Source organism: Astatotilapia calliptera, chromosome 9 (genome assembly GCF_900246225.1).
Source record: "Astatotilapia calliptera chromosome 9, fAstCal1.2, whole genome shotgun sequence".
In the NCBI taxonomy this organism is placed as follows: domain Eukaryota; kingdom Metazoa; phylum Chordata; class Actinopteri; order Cichliformes; family Cichlidae; genus Astatotilapia; species Astatotilapia calliptera.
The window spans coordinates 3,928,800-3,948,153 of record NC_039310.1 but is presented as its reverse complement, the minus strand read 5'-3'; the positions used below and the strand labels follow the sequence as shown (position 1 = coordinate 3,948,153).

General features: G+C 44.0%; 2 protein-coding genes across 2 annotated transcripts; one reads left to right on the top strand and one right to left on the bottom strand.

Annotated features, from left to right (window-relative positions):
• Positions 1-57: 57 nt before the first annotated feature.
• On the top strand, positions 58-8,993 carry LOC113028778 (tartrate-resistant acid phosphatase type 5-like). Its single transcript, XM_026179221.1, has 6 exons — positions 58-1,703; positions 5,013-5,203; positions 6,778-6,905; positions 7,130-7,321; positions 7,593-7,740; positions 8,021-8,993. The coding sequence occupies exons 1-6, from the start codon at positions 1,628-1,630 to the stop codon at positions 8,258-8,260; spliced, it is 975 nt and encodes a 324-aa protein (XP_026035006.1). The 5' UTR covers positions 58-1,627; the 3' UTR covers positions 8,261-8,993.
• A 2,084-nt stretch (positions 8,994-11,077) lies between these two features.
• Positions 11,078-17,238, bottom strand: f3a (coagulation factor III, tissue factor a). Its single transcript, XM_026180815.1, has 6 exons — positions 17,009-17,238; positions 15,109-15,220; positions 14,803-14,996; positions 13,833-14,008; positions 13,573-13,741; positions 11,078-11,628 (listed from the first exon to the last, which is right to left on the bottom strand). The coding sequence occupies exons 1-6, from the start codon at positions 17,082-17,084 to the stop codon at positions 11,495-11,497; spliced, it is 861 nt and encodes a 286-aa protein (XP_026036600.1). The 5' UTR covers positions 17,085-17,238; the 3' UTR covers positions 11,078-11,494.
• Between the last annotated feature and the right edge of the window lie 2,116 nt (positions 17,239-19,354).

Genomic DNA, 19,354 nt, shown 5'->3' with positions numbered 1-19,354 from the left:
ACAGAGAGATGGATTTGTAACGTTTTAGAACAGCCCAACGTTTCCAGTTATTCGTTTAACGAATGAAATGGTGCAAAGTGTTGAACTGCCACACGTTAAAAATAATAATTTCAGAATTATACAAAAAGACTTTTTTGGGGAACTCAACATGGGTAGCAAGAGCTGCTCTGCAGTGATGGAGGTCGATCTTGAAAGCGATCCAGCACATACCTCCACCCCTCCTGGCTCTCCACTCTCACTGCAGCTCAACCTGTCCATCAGCGTTGAGACCAAGAGGAGGCTCAGAGCTGATCTCTGATGTGAACCATCTGCCTCATCTATGACACGCCTCCCCGCCGTCTCGCTGTGCTTACATGTGTGCTGGTCCAGCTCCTGCTCATGAATCCATACTGCTGCTTGCTGATCACGACATCTGTCTTCACCCTAGTTTCAGACGCTGTTTCCATATCATCACACTGTAGTTGCTACAGCCTTGCACATCAACCCTGTTCCCGTTCTCTACCTGAGCTCAGTTAAACATGGAAAAACATGATTCTATAAACGGGGTGGATGAGGACTCTTGTATAAAGTGCTGAGAGTAGAAAGGCGGTGCATGAGAGCCAGTCCATGTACCAAAATATAAATGTGTACGACTGCTTTTCTTCATACGTTTATTACTTCTATCTGTAATCGCTGTCAACAGGAAGTCCTAAAAACTCCCTGAAAAGCTTTGAGTTGATCCAAAACGCCACAGTGAGACTTCTCCTGTACTGGCTTCCTTTGAAGTTCTCCCAGTTTGGATTCACCATCTCTATTTTTAAGAAACTTAAAAACATTGCTTTTCATAAAATTACCACAAAAGAACTAAACGTTGTGTTGGTTGATTTTATTTCTGTTGTAACAATGTTTCTCTTATTTGCCCATAAATAGTAACACAATTACAAGGACAATGCACCTGTGAGTTGTGCAGCATCCATGAAACACCAAGTTTTTTTCTACCAATGTCACATTTTCTGTTATTGATACGTGGGTGTTGTTTATCAGAGGGGATGACTGAAGTGTGAAGAAACTGTCTGGCACTACATCAGTGAAAGTGAATTCACTTCCTACTGGAACGAGCATGGTTATCTTGGAGGGTGGACGGTCCCCGGCTGGGTGGGATTGTTGCAGAACATCATCACTATCTCTTGCTTTTCCACGGAGGGTGACAACATCACACTGCTGTGACCCTGTCAGTGCACCAGTCAGCATAGCGCTCTCTGCACAGCCTGTATTTAGTTAAATTACTCTAATTTAGGAATTGCTGTCGTCGTTAGCCTTGAATGATAGTATAATAAAAGTTGCACACTGTAACCACAGGAAACACCCACACAGGTGTTTAATCTCGTTATGATTTTGCTTTTTTCAGAGGTTTGTCTTTAGAGCTTCCTTTAAAATCATTTCATGCAGAGCAGAAAATACTGCAAGATCCGTGTGAAGGTCTGCACTTCTTTTACTCGCTGCAGTGTGTCACAACGTGTCTGCTTAGAGCAACTGCAGTCAGTTTGTACTTTGACCTGCTGATCAGCTGATATCCTGTTTTTCTCGCCCGGCCTGATGCAGGAAGTTTCAGGTTTGTTTCGGTTTTAAACGGGAGCACAGTGAAGCCATGGACAGGCTCATGTGTATAGTGTTGATTCTAAGCTTTCATAACTTGTGGAAAGGCCTCGACGCTGTGGAACAAGGTAGGCTGCTGCTTATGTTAGTCAGTGTTAGGTTTGATTTACAGTGTGATGACCTGTCACACAGGGAGTACATGAAGAGTTTTGATTAAGGACTCTCAGGTTCGAGCCTTATATTTGAGCTTAAACATATTACTTTGTTTCCTTGTTGTGACAGGCTGCTAATAAAGTGCCCAAAGTTACAAAACAGGGTATTTGCCAAGTTGTGTGTTTAGTGTAGCTGCATCATTGGTTCATCCCTTGAGCTGGGTACCTTTATAAGGCTTGAATGACTGATAGGTCAGCGTTATAATAACGATAATATTTATTTGTTGGCCCCTACAACACAAAATAAGAACAGTTTTAGAAGATAGGAATACTAAAAAGTTAAGGATGATTAGAGTTGACATGCAAATGAAAATGTTAAGTTTTGAGCTGAGATTTGACTGTCAGAGTCGAGCTGTTGAAGGTGTAGTAATGAATTTCAAAGTCAAGGTGCAGCGCAGCGAAAGACTCCATCACGTGAAGTGTCCAGTTTGACGTGAGGAGCAGCTGACTGAGCAGAGGACATGAGAAGGAGTCTAAGGCTGAAGGAGGTCAGAGTCAAAGAACCAAAATATTGTACTGAATACAATGTGGATAGGGAGCTAGTGAAGCTGAGAATGGGTGCAACAGTCATTGGTGCAGATTTGTGTAGATGTACCATCTGTACCATGTGGAGCCAACTGAGAAGTTTGTTTTTGAGGGGAGCAAAGAGAATGGTATTACAGTCTCCCAAACGTGAGGTGGGCAGGGCATAAGCCAGCACATGAGTGCTGTGTTGAAAAAGAAAAATGCAAAGTCTGGCAACAATCTGACTCCCTGGAAGCAAAATATAAAGGAATAAGATGTCTTGAGACTTTCGCACACCATTTAAATAAAATTAAAAAAACATCAAAAGATGTGTTTTTATTAGTGCTGTCAGCGTTAATCTCCTTAAAATGACCTTAACGCCATAACTGCATTAACCCAGCAAATCTCCGTTAGCAAGTTAGCGCAGATTGCCCAATGCGTGGGGCTGCGCCGTGTCAGCGCGTTAGCGCAGTTAGCTGTAGTGTTATTTAGGTCAGTCATTCTCAAACTGTGGTATGCGTACCCCTGGTGGTACTTGGGCTCTCTCTAGTGGTATGCAGGAAATCTCCAATTGTTTTTAGGATTAAAGAATATACCATTGTGGAGGTTTGCAAAGACGACATGAGACTTCACGAGACTCTTCTGGGAGCCCGAGTCAACCAAAAAACGTCTCCCTGAGCATGAGTTCTCTATGAAGAGCAGCCTTTCCTTATCGCCAGCGGTCGCAGCCGCTACAGAGCGCTGGCAGGCTCGTTTCCCTGGGCCTTGAAACTGCAAAGGCGGCAGACAGCGCCGTGCTGTGGTGCCTAAATGCTGTTGGTAAAAACACAGCTGTTTTCCAAGGCGCCGCCGTGCCACGATCCCAGCCACCATCGATGAGTCAGAGGCCCCCGGGAGAATCGGTGGATGGGCAGGAGATGCCGTCGGAACTATCACCTGGATGCCAAAGCTCCTAGTAGCCAGGAGAATACGATCTGGTTCTTCTGCGAGTGAGCGGTAATCCTCCAAGGCCAGCAGCGGGGAGTTGGCGAGGCCAGCTGGCACTGGTGCCGGCAACTGTCGGAGGAAGACGTGAGTGAAGAGAAATCCGCCATCATCCATTCTTAGCAAGGACAGCGTGCGCTCCATGAGCTCAAGAGCGGTACCATCACCCAGGCCTGAGAGAGAGAGGAGTATCTTGGCCCGCTCTGCATCGGAGAGGGAGTAGCGGCGCAGCAGCAGCGCCTTGAGAGCGGTGAATTTCCCTTGGGTGGGGGGAGCCCAGAGAAGGGTCATCACACAGCGGGTCATCGCAGCAGATCCAGCGAGGCCACCACATGGTGTTATTTTGTTTCTGAAATGCCACAAAGAGCAAACTGAGGTTCGATGTCCACGGACCACGAAGAGTTGTGAAGCCAAAAATCCGGCAGCTTAATCGCCACAACACAAATTAAACTGTACAGCTCTGCTATCACTTCCAGCATAAATGAAGACAGGAAACTAAACAGCAGTGACGTTTGTAGGGTTACTGAAGTTGGGCTAGCTGGTATATAATGATGTGCTACGTGACCGCTAACTACACAGCTATGTTAGCATAACACAAACAGTGAAGATGGAGGATGAACGCTAACTTTTTTCCACTCTGTAAAAGTTAACGTGAGGGTTCCCGATGGTTAGGGACGAATCCAGTCGCCATCGGCGTAACTTTGTGCTGAACATTGGGGGGGTCAAGATCTCTGTCTAAATAAATAAATAAATCTGAGTAAATTCCCAGATGATTAAACATTCAACTATTTTGCTGGTAATAACTGAAATGAGTAAAGAAAATCAACAGCCTATATATGCAAGATAATTCATAATTTTATTGGGGGGGGGGGTTATATTGGTTGGGTCTGATTAATGGGGGGGGTCATAACCCGCCTAATCCCTCTGGAAATTACGCCCCTGGCAGTCGCATGACAGGATGCTGTAAACGGACCAAACTTCAGTCAGGAGAACAACTGCAATACGAGGTTAGTCATTAATATACTGCTGCATGGGCTGCAGTTACATCGTAAGGGTTTAAAAACTGAGCTTTAAAATGAACAGTGGTAATAAAAACCGAGAGAGGCCAACAGGGCTTGATCAGATTAAACAGAACAAGATCGAAAGCATTAAAACATGTTGAAAACACAACAGCCTTAATAATCTCAGAGTAGTTTGGACTGACGCAGGTTTCATCGGGTCATCACTTAAAGATTGGCTATCCCACCTGCTGTGAATGTTTTAATGCAGTACAGTTGTTATTATTATCACTTGTCACGTCCTGTTTATGAAAGTTAAAATAAAATTCATTCATATAAGAAATAAAATTGTCTTGTGTAAACTATATGTGGTGTTAAATAGGCCCATACTACTGTACTTTAATGTCAGTCATAAGGGTGGTACTTTAAGAGCCATATATTTATTGAGGTGGTACTCATTGTGAAACGGTTGAGAACCACTGATTTAGGTCATATGGCACCACTAGAGGGCAGCATGGGGCACAATATTTAGTGCTGTTGTTGCCCAGCCAAAGTAATAAACAAGAAGGTTGTGGGTGTGAATCCACCATCTGGCCAGGGCCTGTCTGTTTGAATGTTCACCATTTGTTTTCATTAAGGCATTTCACACATAGTTTTTAAACCACAAAACCATTCACATGTATGTATCTGTCTGTGGATGGTGCACATGTGTTGAGAAAAGTGTCTTCATTGTCTGTAGGTGTGCTGAACTTTGTGGTGCTTGCAGACTGGGGTGGGCTGCCTTTTCCTCCTTACTACACTGCTCAAGAGAAAGCTATTGCTGCAGAGATGGATAGACTGGCCCAATCCGAGGGGGTGGACTTTGTTCTCAGCCTTGGAGATCACTTCTATTTTAGCGGCGTCAAGGATGTGGAAGACCCACGCTTCAAGGTATATCATATCAGGACCCATGCATTAACAGCTGTTGATATATTCTGTTGAGCTCTTCTTGTAGCCCCAGACTTTGCGATGAATAGCATCTCTTCAGAGTTTAGTCTACCCTAAAGGATTCTGCAGGGTGATGTCATTTCCTTGGCTAAAAACTAAAATGTTACAAATCAAACGCATAGTTTTAGATTTGTAGTTAGCACTTCTCACTGGTGTTGCTACACTCTTTTACAGTGAAGATGAGCAGGGATAATTTATTCACTGCCAGTTTCTTTGTGAACTTCACAATAGGTAAGAGAACCAAAAGAAACCCATAGCAACAGGAAGCTTGTCCATGTTTAGCTCTGCTGGACTCCAGAAAGCTGCAAAATGTGGCTTGAGGTTTCCAAAGAAACACCCGATCACCATATTCCCTGCAAAGTGAAGACTGGAGGGACAGTACTGGTACCCAGTGTTGGGAAGGTTACTTTTAAAGCATATTCCACTACAGATTACAGAATACATGCCCCAAAATGTAGTTTGTAACATATTCTGTTCAGTTACTCAATGTGAGTAAGGGATTCTGAATACTTTGGATTACTATTGTCATGCTTTTACAACTACGTGAATGTACTGCTGCTGTGTGATTTATTAGTGTTACTGAGGCTACTCACCACCGAGCTGGCATTAGTTGAGGTGAGGTCATAGTCTGCTTTCAGAACTGCACATGATTATTTGCAGCTAGCAGCTTGTTAACGCTATCATCAGTCTAACAGACTGCAGGCTAAGAGTTGTTGACCCACTACTGATCACGAGCCTCGTCACGTGAGTCACGGTGTGATACAAGAACGGAGGCGTGATAAGTATGTTTCAGGTGGAACCATTGTGAGACCTTGCCTTACCCTGTCATGTGACCTGTTGAGGTTACCTGATGTAAATGTCAGGCACCTGGAAGAGAAACTGCATCGTAGCCAGCAGACAGTTGGTGATGTAAGGCAGCCTTTATTTAAAGATGATTATTCACAGTGGACATAGATAACTTCTTTCACTCCTCTTTCAAACCATCTGTCTTCTCTGCCCACAATGTGAACACTGACATCCTCGAAAGACCTTTGTCCTTGAGATGCAGATGTCCTGGTAAACTGGTAAACGTCAGTGTTGAGGTTTCCGTTCACCTCCGTGCGCACGGCACAGTCCAGAAACAGTGAACAGTTATCCTTTGCCCTGGTGTGTTTCTATCCACAGAGCTCATGTGAGCAGTGAAGGCTTCTACTTCCTGGGTTCTGATTTTGACCCAGGTGTCATCCTCGTATCTGTGCCAGTGGCTAAGTGCTTTATTTTCCGCTTCCTCCATGTAAAGCTTGGCTATAATGGGTGACACTGGGGAGCCCATGGCACACTCATGTTTGTGGAATAAATCCATAGTGGGTCAGTGACTCTCTTGGGTTTAAATACCTCAGGTTTTAGACTTGCAGAAGCTTCTTTGATGACAGGTGAAACAGAAGGAGTCCAGTACTTTCAAAGCTTCTTAGACTACCATGAGCTGGACGACTGAGAGCCTACACAGACATAAACTGTGAGGTATTTCTCCTCCACAGAACACGTTTGAAGGTGTCTTCTCGCAGCCATCTCTACTGGATATACAGTGGTACCTAACTGCTGGAAACCACGACCATATCGGCAACATCTCAGCACAAATGGCTTACTCTAACATATCCCACCGATGGTAAATATCAAGCAATACAGACAAGGTTTGAGTGAGAAGGTCAGTCTTCTTACACCTGTAGCTTTGACCTGAACTAGTTATCATGTGACTTGCATTAAAATCGTGTTTCAGACGTTGCTAAAACGTGCTCTGATGTTTTGTACACTCGTTTCTGTGATAACTGAGATGATTCAAGGTTCCAGACCTCAGTGTTGCTTGGACGTTATGATGTGTTGTCTCTGTAGGAATTACCCAGCTCTTTATTACGATCTTCAGTTTACTGTTCCACACACAAACGTGTCAGTGAGCATCCTGATGATTGATACGGTGGTGCTCTGTGGAAACACCAATGACCAGGTCCAGCCTGTGGGACCAGAGGACTCCACGGCAGCAGCAAACCAGTGGAACTGGATCAGTGCTAAACTGGCCAGCAGCAGGTGATTCAAACACAGATTCGTTTGACCAGTTATCTGCACAGATGTCACTCAATACAAAGATACATTTGTGATTTATTAAAGGTTTGATATACAACTGTGTGACAAATATTACGCAGAATGAGGATTTAAATAAATATACAGTGTACAGAAAACCAAATAAAGAAGAGCATCAAAGAGAGGGAAACATACACCCAACAGTTTAAACCAGTTAGCTCTGCTGGTGTTGCTGGTCCCTCTGTGTGGGAGTTTAAAGGCTGTCTGGCTTGTGCAGGTCTGACTATGTGGTGGTGGCTGGTCATTATCCTGTGTGGTCTATTGGCAATCACGGACCTACAGCCTGTCTAGTCGACAAACTACGGCCTCTGCTGAAGAAGTACGGAGTCACCGTTTACCTGTGTGGCCATGATCATGATCTGCAGGTGTGTTCACATACAGAACATCACGTTCACCAGTTAAAACAAGGGAGTGAAGTGTCTCCATTATATTCAGTCCATCGCACTGACCTGCTGGGACAACCAGTCCTGTGCTATGACGTGTTGACCAAGTGTTTCTGACTGCTGATCAGTTTCTGTGCCCCAAACCAGAGGATATCATATTAATGTTAAACAAAGAGATGCTAGTTCCTGATCTTTGTGTAGAAAGTGTGACAATCCAACCCATCAAAAGAAGACGCAGTTTCTCTGTTCTCTCCTCCAACAGTTCATCAGAGAGGATGATGGGAGCTCGTATGTTGTCAGCGGGAGTGGGATGGTCAGTGATCATTCCACTCGTCACATCAGCAGTGTCCCTCCGTCCTGGCAGCTCTTTTCCAGTCCTGTCAATCACACAGCAGGAGGCCTGGCTTTCTTCCAAGTGACTGAGCGTCAGATGACAGTCAGTTACATGCAGACAGATGGGAAATGTGTTTACCAGGCTGAGCTGCCAAAACGCAAAGTCTGAGGCCGCAGAGATCGGTAACCATCAGGAGCAGCCATGTTTGTTCATGTGCTGCCCAGCTTTGTGTCATGTACTCTGGCACTCTGTAAATATAAAACCTTCATTTTAGATCAGCGTGTATGTGTACATACCTGCATATGAATATGTAGGGAAATATATATGATGCCACATCACAACAGCAGCCGCTTCAAGGCACTTTATATTGTAAGTTAAAGGTGCTGCAATAACACTGCAGTTACTTTGTTGAGTACTGTTGCTTCGGTTACAGAAAAGCAGCCTGTGTGAAGAATAACATCCTCGTTACTATTTTGTAACCATCAGCATTGTTTTCTTTGCTTTTGTTAAACAAATTTAATGTAAATTCAGTTTCACATTCATAGTCACAGACGGTTTAAAAATAATTAAGCACTGATCGGCTCCTGATCAGTTATCGATCAGATGCTGTGATTGATGATGATGATGGTGATAATCATCTATAATGAAGCTACCTGATTGCGGCTGACGTCAAAGCTTTGTTCTTTAGAACATGTGCAACGTTCCCTCTGGAATCAATATGTTAGCACAAAGTAATAGAAGTACTTGTTTTCTTGAAATACACTTTCAACTTTTTTCTCAGAACGATTGACAACATTTTTCTCTTAATGTGTCCCTAATACGTCTTTGTAATATATGGAGTCCAGTCCCACTGATGAATCCGATATAGTGTTTTTAATCAATAAAACTGTTTTTTAATATCTTGCTGCTTTTTGTATGAGTTCATACTCTAGTGTAAATAAACAACAACACTAAGGCTATTCTGTTAGACCTGTATGCAAAAAATACACTGCACCCAAAATATTTCATAATTCAGCAACACTGATCAATCTAATGAACTTAAACCTGCACCATCCTCCCTACTCTGGTATTTTAAAGAGTACTTAGCAGAAATATTAAGCAACCTAATAACCTAATAAAAAAATAGGGAGCCACCCCCCACCTCATGATGCTTAATCGACGTAATCAACCTTAATTTGATGCAGTGTGAAAAAAATGCACAGAATCAATAATTTTTCAAGAAATATTAAATAGATTCAACATCTTTCTTCAACAAAATTGCAGACTGCACAGATGGTTCCCAAAGGAAAAAGTACTATAGCTTACTAGGGTATATATATTAGACTTAACAGTTACTATATACAGTAATGGACTTCTATACATTTTACATCAAATTAAAACTTTGGCTGTCAGATAATTATTTATTAAAAGCTCGACATTTTAAATGAGAATAAGAAAGAAAAGTATGTCTTTGTGCCCCCTTTTCCCTGTTAATGCCCTATCGGCCCCCCTGGCTAAACTTTGCTAGATCCGCCCCTGCACAGTTACCAGCGTCAGCTGCGTAGAAAAAGATCCTGGTGTAGAAAGTAATATTAAATACATTCTAACAATAGCTGATCAAGCTTAAACGTGCTGCTGTTGTTCAGCTGCTGGTTTCCTCTTTCTGGTGCAAAGTGGGCCAAAAACAAAGGAGACGATCAGCTGATCATTGATCAGTTTCATGATTGAAGTAGCAGCAGGAGAGAGAGAGAGAGAGAGAGAGAGGCAGTCGCTCCATATATCGGTTGTTAAGCTTTACAAACATTCAGAGATGAACTTACACACTTGCTTTACTTCTCTCTGGGGTAACTTCCTCGGAGATGAAATGCTGGTTTGAGGCTAATACACACAGCCACATGACCACACTGCTCGGTTATGAGCCGAGTTACGCCATGTTGCAAGTTTTGTGAGGTGCTTGTTTGATATTTAATGGATCATTACATTTTTTATTTCTCTCCGATATCCGATCCAGTAATTTAGGTCAGTATCGGACCGATACCGATACGTAATATCGGATCGGTCCATCTCTAGTCTAGTGTTCACGTCCGTAGCACCTCCGTGTGCCGCTATTTACAGTCCCTGTGTGGTCATTGTGGACGTCTTTTAAACGTCAAACTTGGACTCATATTAGACATGGCTTCTATAGGCTCTGATGTCTCCAGAGGGTGGAGGACATGATGTCTGTGAGCTACCAGGTCATTTTTCTGTCATCTGTGGCTGAGACAGTCACATGGAGCAGCATGAGCCCTGTGAAATGGGACTAGATCATAAGAGTTACGTGTGAAGGAGTCATCAGTGGACATGTTCAGGATGTTTCAGGCTCTTGATGCTCAAACGAGAGTGAGCAGCTGCTCGCAGCGACTAACAAAGACGAGCAGATAGTCCAGCTCGTACACAATTACACACTTGGACTAACATCTCGTACTTTCCTCACAGCTTTTCTCAGCAACTGATCACAATCACATTCACTTCCTCTTACAATCACGAGCTTTTCACAATAAAACAGGATGCTGGTCAAAATGGACCATATACATTTTAAATGCTCTTTGAAAACTCGTTAAACATATTCCAAGAAATTCCATATCTGTCTAAATCCTTTAACCATCCTTATTTTACATTTTAACATGGATTGTAACATTAATTAATTAATTAATAAACGGCCGTTTTAACCTGGTGAAGAAATGAATGAACCAGGAAAATGTAAAATAACAAAAACAAACACGTGCACTGAGTAAATCAACACGTAATGAAGGTGTTTATTAATAAATTATCTTTAAATAAACAACGTGACACATCCAGCCTGCTGCAGCAAATGTATTAAACTGATGGTCTGAGCCAAGCGCTGGGTTTCATCCTGCATCAGCTCAGACAGCGTCCAGCAAAACGCTGACCCCTGAATGTTGTTGTGTTGCTGATGACCACCAAAGCCCAGCGATGCTCTGCTGTTACCAGTAAAATGCACAAACGTAAGGAGTAACATGTTTATTGTCTTTAATATCAGTTAAACACAATAAAATAAATACACCACATACAAAAATATACATCCTACATTTTGATTCCATAAAAATGTGTTCCAAGGTAAAATCCCCACTACAGTCTAAGAATGATTTACATTTACACAGCAGACTGTGAAATTAAATAAAATAAGCTGTTATATTTTACTATAGTAGTCACAGGCACCAGGAAAGGAGATGCAGTATTTGCAGTATCAGTACATACTGTAGCAGGGCTTCAGCAGAGTTTTCCCATCTTCCCAGTGTCAAAAATAAGGTTGTTTCACAGAAACTAAATGAAAGTCCAGTGTTTGGCTGAGGAATGCTGAGCGACATATGTCCGTGTGTCCAGTTCAACGTACCGCGAGAGATGTGTAGTGAAGCACATACTTTATACTACGCCCTTCTTTTCACCGTTTGCAGCTTTTTTCTTGCGCTTGCAGCACACCACTGTGACGGTGATGATGATCCCGGTGAGCAGTAGGATGAGGATGATGGCAGAAATGATCACTGCAGGAGAATACACTGTGGAAAACACAACACAGTCTGTCACAGCAAAGCTTTACTGCTCATTTCTAAGCAGTAACCCACACGGGCTGGCTTTTATACAGTACTGTAGTCTTAAGTACTCAGAGTACTTAAGACTACAGTACAAGCCACACTGAAGCTTTTCACACAAATTCACAGGCAGACTCTGTGTGGTGTTTGAACCATGTAACACAGTCACACGCATGCTGTGTGAGCAGAATCATCTGCAGCTCAACGTGACAAAGACCAAAGACTGTGGACTGTGGGAGGACCAAGAAACCTGTGACCTGTTTCAGTCCAGGAGGTGGATGTGGACGTCGTGGAGGAGCATAAATGCCTCAGAGTACACACAGAAAACACCTGGACTGGGTTAGAAGCACCACCGCCCTCTAGAGGACGGGCCAGTCGTCTCTGAGGTCCTTCAACATCTGTCGGACAATGCTCAGCATGTTCTGTGAGTCTCCGTGGTCGGCGCCGTCCTCTGTGGAGGCTCACAGACGCCAGCAGACTCAACAAACCGCTCAACAAACGGGCCGATCGCGGCTCAAGAGTTGGGAGTTCATCTTGAATCAGACGGTTGCCGGTTCGAGCCCCGGCTCGGACAGTCTCGGTCGTTGTGTCCTTGGGCGAGACACTTCACCTACTGGTGTTGGCCAGAGGGGCCGATGGCGCGATGTGGCTACTGCTGTAGCTGCCTCCACCAGTGTGTGGATGAATAAAGCGCTTTATAAATGCAATGCATTATTATTATCCATAAGTGACATTCATAGGTAATGATATTTGTACATACCTATCAATGTTCCAGTAATTAGAGCTGTTTTGTTATATTTTGTAAAATATTGTATTAGTTATTTAGTCACTGTTCTTGCTGCTGTGGAGACGCTGTGACCACGGAGGATTAATGACGTATTCACACACTTGGTTTAACTTTACTAATTAATACTGCATTACTCTGAAAACAAAACAAAGTGATGAGTAATGTGATTACTTTCACTGTTTGCTAATTCAGACAGACAGTCCACAGTGACGTGGCTCCGTGTGGGGTTATTGCCTGTAGGGGGCGCTGTGGGATTTCTATTAAGAATCCGTGTACCCACGGCACACTGCAGCTGTAGTTCATCACAAACACCTTCAGAGTAATGAATGCAGAAGTGCTTTTTTCACAGGTTTCACAGTCTGAGGGGAAACATCCTGATGTTTTTGTGTGAGTTACTACAAACACTCACTTTAACACGTTTGTGTTATTGTTCACATATAAAGCACACTGAGGTCACGTGTTGTATAAATAAAACTGGATTAAAAGTAGATGTAATGTTGTTTTAGTCATGAAGAACTCTGGAGGTGCTTGACGACCACCTGTTTCACTAAGACAATAAATAAACATGCTGTGAATTTATAGTCCAAATATTTACGGACGGATGTACACGCTCTGGACGCACATCCGCACGAGGCCGTGGGAAGTGGATGTGCTGGGGTCCTGGAGCGCCCCCTGTCCCAAAGGCAGACATCCCAGCACCACAGCATTGTGTGTAAGCTCTGGTATTTTGGCCCCGCCCTCTTATTCTGTAGACTGAACTGGAGTCACAGTCGTGCAATAAACACCATCAGATCCAGGCACGATTTACTGCCTCACCTCTATTTCCCAGCTCCTTCACACCCACACAGACACACACCGGAGAAGAAAGCCTGGCCCAGTGTTCAAACACTTCACAGAGCTTTTGCAACCTTAACAGTTAGTGTTCTCCTCCGCATCAAAAATAAACGCACAGAGTTTGTGAAAACTCTATTTTCACCTCACAAAATGATAAGTTACTCATCAAGTCAACAGGCTTCTGCAGACGATTGTTAGTCAAATAAATCACATCCTGCTGTAACGCTGCTGTGTCAGCAGCTTGTGGTCAGCAGCTCGTGGTTAGTGCTGCGCTGAAATAAAGAGCTCACCTTCTATGATGGTCTGGTTCTCGTCTTTTGAGCACTGCGGGGGACTCAGGTCTCCCAGCTGCTTGCCATAAGTGCGGCTGGGGATGTAGGCTTGGACCTGGAAGCAGTAGCTCTCCCCGTGATCCAGGCCAGTCACCTTTATCATACTTGTCTTGTAGTTGGATGTTTTCTGTGGACAACAGAAGGGAAAGGCCCGTGATGTCATTCACGTATGTTAAAGACTGCTGTTGTGATGTCAGTCTGTGGTGGGTGCTCCTCACTTTGCCAGTGCTCTTATTCTTCCAGTAGGTGACTCTGTAGTGGAGCCGCTCAGAGAAGATGTCCCTCAAAGTCTGCAGGTGTGTACCGTTGGCGATGGCAGTGGGTGAGTCTGTCACGTTCAGGGTGGCGCTGCCTTCACTGACCTCCAGCGTGAACTTGGGCCTGTCGAGTTCAGCTGTGGAGGAGAAGTATTTTTGAAACTGCTGGATATGCACATGTGTGTCCTGTGATCACTGAAGTCTCTGTTAACCTTCCAATATTACACTGAACTAAATGAGAATGACAGCTTCAACAAACAGCTTATGTGTTGACATAAAATGATCAGCTTTTCTTTGAGTTTGCTGAATGATCACATAAATAATCTGCTTATGTTAACATTGCTCTCTGGACCTGTAGACAGAACGACCCCTGATGACCGGGTGTCACACTGTGGGCCACTGCGGACACTGTCGTCTCATTGGAGGACACTTCAAGTAGTACAAAACAAGAAAACAGGAGTGTTTGTTTGTTTGTTTACTTTTCAAATATTGTAAAACAAGACTAAACTTTATTTCCTCTGAAGCCGTTCACTGGACGACTAAATAAACACAGGGGTCCTGTCTGTGTGACACGAGGCAGCAGCGCTGCTGTCATTGTGTTCCTGTTTAAGTCAAGCGCAGAGGTAGGGGTGACCTCGGCTTTGAGACCGCTGCCTGATGACATTGTACCTGACAGAGAAACTGTGACGGGCATTTCTTTATTGGATGGGCAACAACTTTGTGAAAGTCTACAGATCCAGGGACCGATGATGGAAACAACCCTGTGAGTGTGACGGTGAGACTTCTTTGCATCATCCTCACTGAGGGCGACCATGAGAGCGGGTGTGTTACCATGTTAAACTGTTCCTGCGCTGGCTTCATGCGCTCTCCCGGGCATGCTTTCATTTCTATGTTATTCTGATTTATAAAAAATAATATCAAAGGGTCTTACTGTCATCGTATGGGCAGAATTTTGGCGAGGTTTTGTGGGGAAACTCGGAGAGTTCAGAGGTCGCCCCCTGTGGGGGCTGAGATAGGACATCAGCTACGTAGCAGGCTTTGGGGTCAGTCATGGCGGTGGAGAGATCGCACATCGTTTGTGACGACCGGATACAGTTAGTGATTCTCTGTGCGTTCCCACCAACCCTGCAACATATGACGTGTTACACATAGTTTACATGAAACACCCACATACATGAGAACGTGCTGCCGTAGGTGAACTGATGGGGCTGTGAGGCCAGGTGTGGATGGTACTTACGGAGACAGTTCCACTGTGTAAGAGTAATCCGCGGATGGTTTGGGCTCCCAGACCAGAACCGTTTTAAAATTGGTGGATTTCCAGGTGACGTTCTGCGCTTGTGGATACGAGCCTGCAAACAAGGAGTGGATCAGTCACATGATGAAAATCAGACATTACTGATCCTGCTGAATGACTGAAGCTCTTTAACACAGTGTTGCACATCCTTTAGCAGCAAAACGACCCAAACTGTGCTCAGATTCATCATTTCATCAGGTTCACATGGTGAACATCCCAGAGCTGCGCTCTTATCAGTGGAGAAAAAGGCCCCATTCATGTAGTTTTACGGACGGACTGTTCCAGCTGCACTTTGCTTTGTGACCACAGTAAGTGTGCCACCCACGGAGCACACCACAGCTTCTCCCCTCTTACACCGAGGATCGCAAATCTGTCTGAAACATCGTCGCTTGTTTGCAGACCTCGGGAGTGTAAGTACCTCCTTCCTCTTTAGCTGGGGGCAAAGAGTGCAGCTGTCTCACTCTTTTCACAATTCAGATCAAACTGAGGTTATTGTACTCGGCCCTGAAAAGCTTAGAAATATGGTATCTAACCAGATTCTTCCTCTGGATGGCATTACCTTGGCCTCCAGTAACGCTGTGAGGAACCTTGGAGTCATTTTTGACCAGGACATGTCCTTCAACACACATATTAAACAAATATGTAAGACTGCTTTCTTCCATTTGCGCAACATCTCTAAAGTTAGAAATATCCTGTCTCAGAGTGACGCTGAAAAACTAGTTCATGCATTTATTACTTCCAGGCTGGACGACTGTAATTCATTATTATCAGGATGTCCTAAAAACTCCCTGAAAAGCCTTCAGCTGATCCAAAATGCTGCAGCAAGAGTCCTGACAGGGACTAGAAAGAGAGAGCAGATTTCTCCTGTTTTGGCTTCCTGTTAAATCCAGAATTGAATCCAAAATCCTGCTCCTCACATACAAGGTCTTAAATAATCAGGCCCCATCTTATCTTAATGACCTTGTAGTACCATATCACCCTATTAGAGCACTCCGCTCTCGCTCTGCAGGCCTACTTGTTGTTCCTAGAGTATTTAAAAGTAGAATGGGAGGGAGAGCCTTCAGTTTTCAGGCCCCTCTTCTGTCGAACCAGCTTCCAGTTTGGATTCAGGAGACAGACACTATCTCTACTTTTAAGATTAGGCTTCAAACTTTCCTTTTTGCTAAAGCATATAGTTAGGGCTGGACCAGGTGACCCTGAATCCTCCCTTAGTTATGCTGCAATAGATGTAGGCTGCCGGGGGATTCCCATGATGCATTGAGTTTTTCCTTTCCAGTCACCTTTCTCACTCACTATGTATTAACAGACCTCTCTGCATTGAATCATATCTGTTATTAACCTCTGTCTCTCTTCCACAGCATGTCTTTATCCTGTCTTCCTTCTCTCACCCCAACCGGTCGCAGCAGATGGCCCCGCCCCTCCCTGAGCCTGGTTCTGCCGGAGGTTTCTTCCTGTTAAAAGGGAGTTTTTCCTTCCCACTGTCGCCAAAGTGCTGCTCATAGGGGGTCATATGATTGTTGGGTTTTTCTCTGTATCTATGAAGCGCCTTGAGGCGACTTATGTTGTGATTTGGCGCTATATAAATAAAATTGAATTGAATTGAATTGAATTTCACATGTGAGGCCAAATAAAAAAACAGACGTGTTCTGACTGTACCTCTAAGAATAATGATAATAATAATAATAATAATAATAATAATAATAATAATAATAATAATAATAATAATAATAATAATAATAATAATAATAATAATAATAATAATAATAATAATAATAATAATAATCACGAGAAGAAGAAGCGTTTCTGTCGCTGCATCCACACTAGGAGAATGCGCCGGACTCACCTGAGGCAGACAGCAGCATGGGGAAAAAAGAAAAGTAAAGAAAATAAAATCCTGCTTCTATTCTTGTGGTCGCCATGGTACCCTCAGGAAGTGTAGTCCAGATCAGACAGCTATCCGCGTGCAGTCCCGGAGCCTCCTTTCACACTGGGATACTTTTCGTTTCTGCTCAGGACTAAAAACCTCCGCTCGTAGCAGTTTAACTCAGTCCAACATGACCAAATAAGGAGCGTCCGGCTCGCCCGTCATCACATCGCTGCGGTATGCGCTGCGTGCCTGTCCCGCTTAAGTCATTGAGCGGATATAGCGGCTCAATGGCTTCTTCGGAATCAGCCGATCATTATTACATCATAAGAACTTCTGTTCGTCCGGACAGAACCAGCTTTGGGGGTTTGCTTACCTGGATGATGGTTTTCATGCCGTGATTGTCTTTTACTTTCTTTATTTTCAGTGAGTCCTGAAAGTGTTTTCAATTGAAACAGTTTGTCTAGATTACAGGTTTGATGTGAAATCACAAGAGCGCCTTCATTCGTGCCTGGTTTCTGCTACAGATGCACGGTTGTGTTTCTGCAGGCAGACCTGTGCAGGTCGTGTTTCACAGAGGACCGTGTGTGTGCTCATGCTGACTACATGACTTTCTAGAGAGATCACTAGAATGACGTGAATGACCGCAGCGTGGACCTTACAGCTCACTGTAACTCACTGTAACTCACTGAGTCAGAGCGGCTCCATTTATAGATCTGATTACTTGTGCTAAATTTCCAGACACATGTGGAGAGGTTGTTCCAAAATGCTGGAATCCTCTAGTCCAGTCATTTCAAAGTGCACACTTGCACACATGAAAGGGGCATATAGCCTGAACAATGTAGCACAATAACAGTTAGCATGCTTTTAATGATATAAAGAAAGCTGAAGCTGATTTGTTTGTCCCAGGCTGTTATTCTGGCTGTTTCAGCCTTTTAATGGACCGGGAATATCTGCCTGGACTTTGGTAGTCCTGGCCCCCTCGTCCTCCTTCCCCTGAGAGGGCGGAGCAGAGATAATGAGAGGCCCGACTGCCGTAGGGTACAGTGTGGCTTTGAATACCGAGTAAGTCTCAAACAGGAAGGATTGAATACACAAGCTGGAGTCCAACAGTTCCTCTGAAGGAAAGCAGAGTGAGAGCGCAGCTTCTAATGGCTGTTTCCTGCTTTGTCTTAACGTTTGCAGTTCAGCTGTTTGAAATTGAACCTGATGTTTGGAGCACTGATCATTACTGATAATGAATTACTAAGTGTGCATGTTCTGCTTTCCCCAGTTCTACTGAGGAAAGGCTTCACGTGGTCAACGTCCAGATCATTTATTTACCTCTTCCCCAACAGTTATCTCTGTCACCATATCTCAAGGCATTTCCTAACATAGCTACTGTTCTCAGAGGAGAAATACACCGTGGTGTGGGGGCGCACTGCACACAGGGTGAGTCGCCCCGTGCCCTCCCTCCTGCCTTAATTACTTTCTCAGGCTCATTCCTGAAAGGAAGGAAGGGAGCAGCAGTGTATCACTGACTAACCAGCGCTAACACTGCACTGTTCACTGCATTTAGCAAGGAACTGGTGACCAGTAACAAACACTTTAGGCTGTTTTCTTGGCAAGTTAGGACATTGAAGTTGGAGCTGGGTCTTAATCGTCTTTTCTAGATCTTAATCTTCAGACTCAAGTAGTCGAGGCAGACAGTACTGTCCCAACGCTCTGCTTATTATGTCTGTTTTTGAAATCAGAATCAGAATCAGAATCAGAATACTTTATTGATCCCTGGGGGAAATTATTTTTTGTTACAGTGCTCCATTTTAAACCAACATTAAGACAAGACAGACAATACGCTAACTAAGAATAGTACAATATATACATATATATACATACATACATACATAAGTCACTTATAAATAAATATTTGGAAAAGAAACATGTGTAGTTGTAGCAGCAAACAGTGTGTTAAGTGGATGCGTTGTACAGGGAGATGGCCACAGGCAGGAATGATTTCCTGTGTCGTTCAGTGGTGCTTTTCGGTAATCTCAGTCTCTCACTGAACGAGCTCCTGTGACTGACCAACATGTCATGGAGTGGGTGGGAGGTGTTATCCAACATTGTCTTTATCTTGGACAGCATCCGCCTCTCCGACACCACCTTGAGGGAGTCCAGCTCCATCCCCACAACATTGCTGGCCTTACGGATCAGTTTATTAAGTCTGTTGGCATCTGCGACCCTCAGCCTGCTCCCCCAGCATGCAACAGCATAGAGGATCGCACTGGCCACAACAGACTCATAGAAAATCCTCAGCATTTTCTGGCAGATGTTGAAGGACCTCAGTCG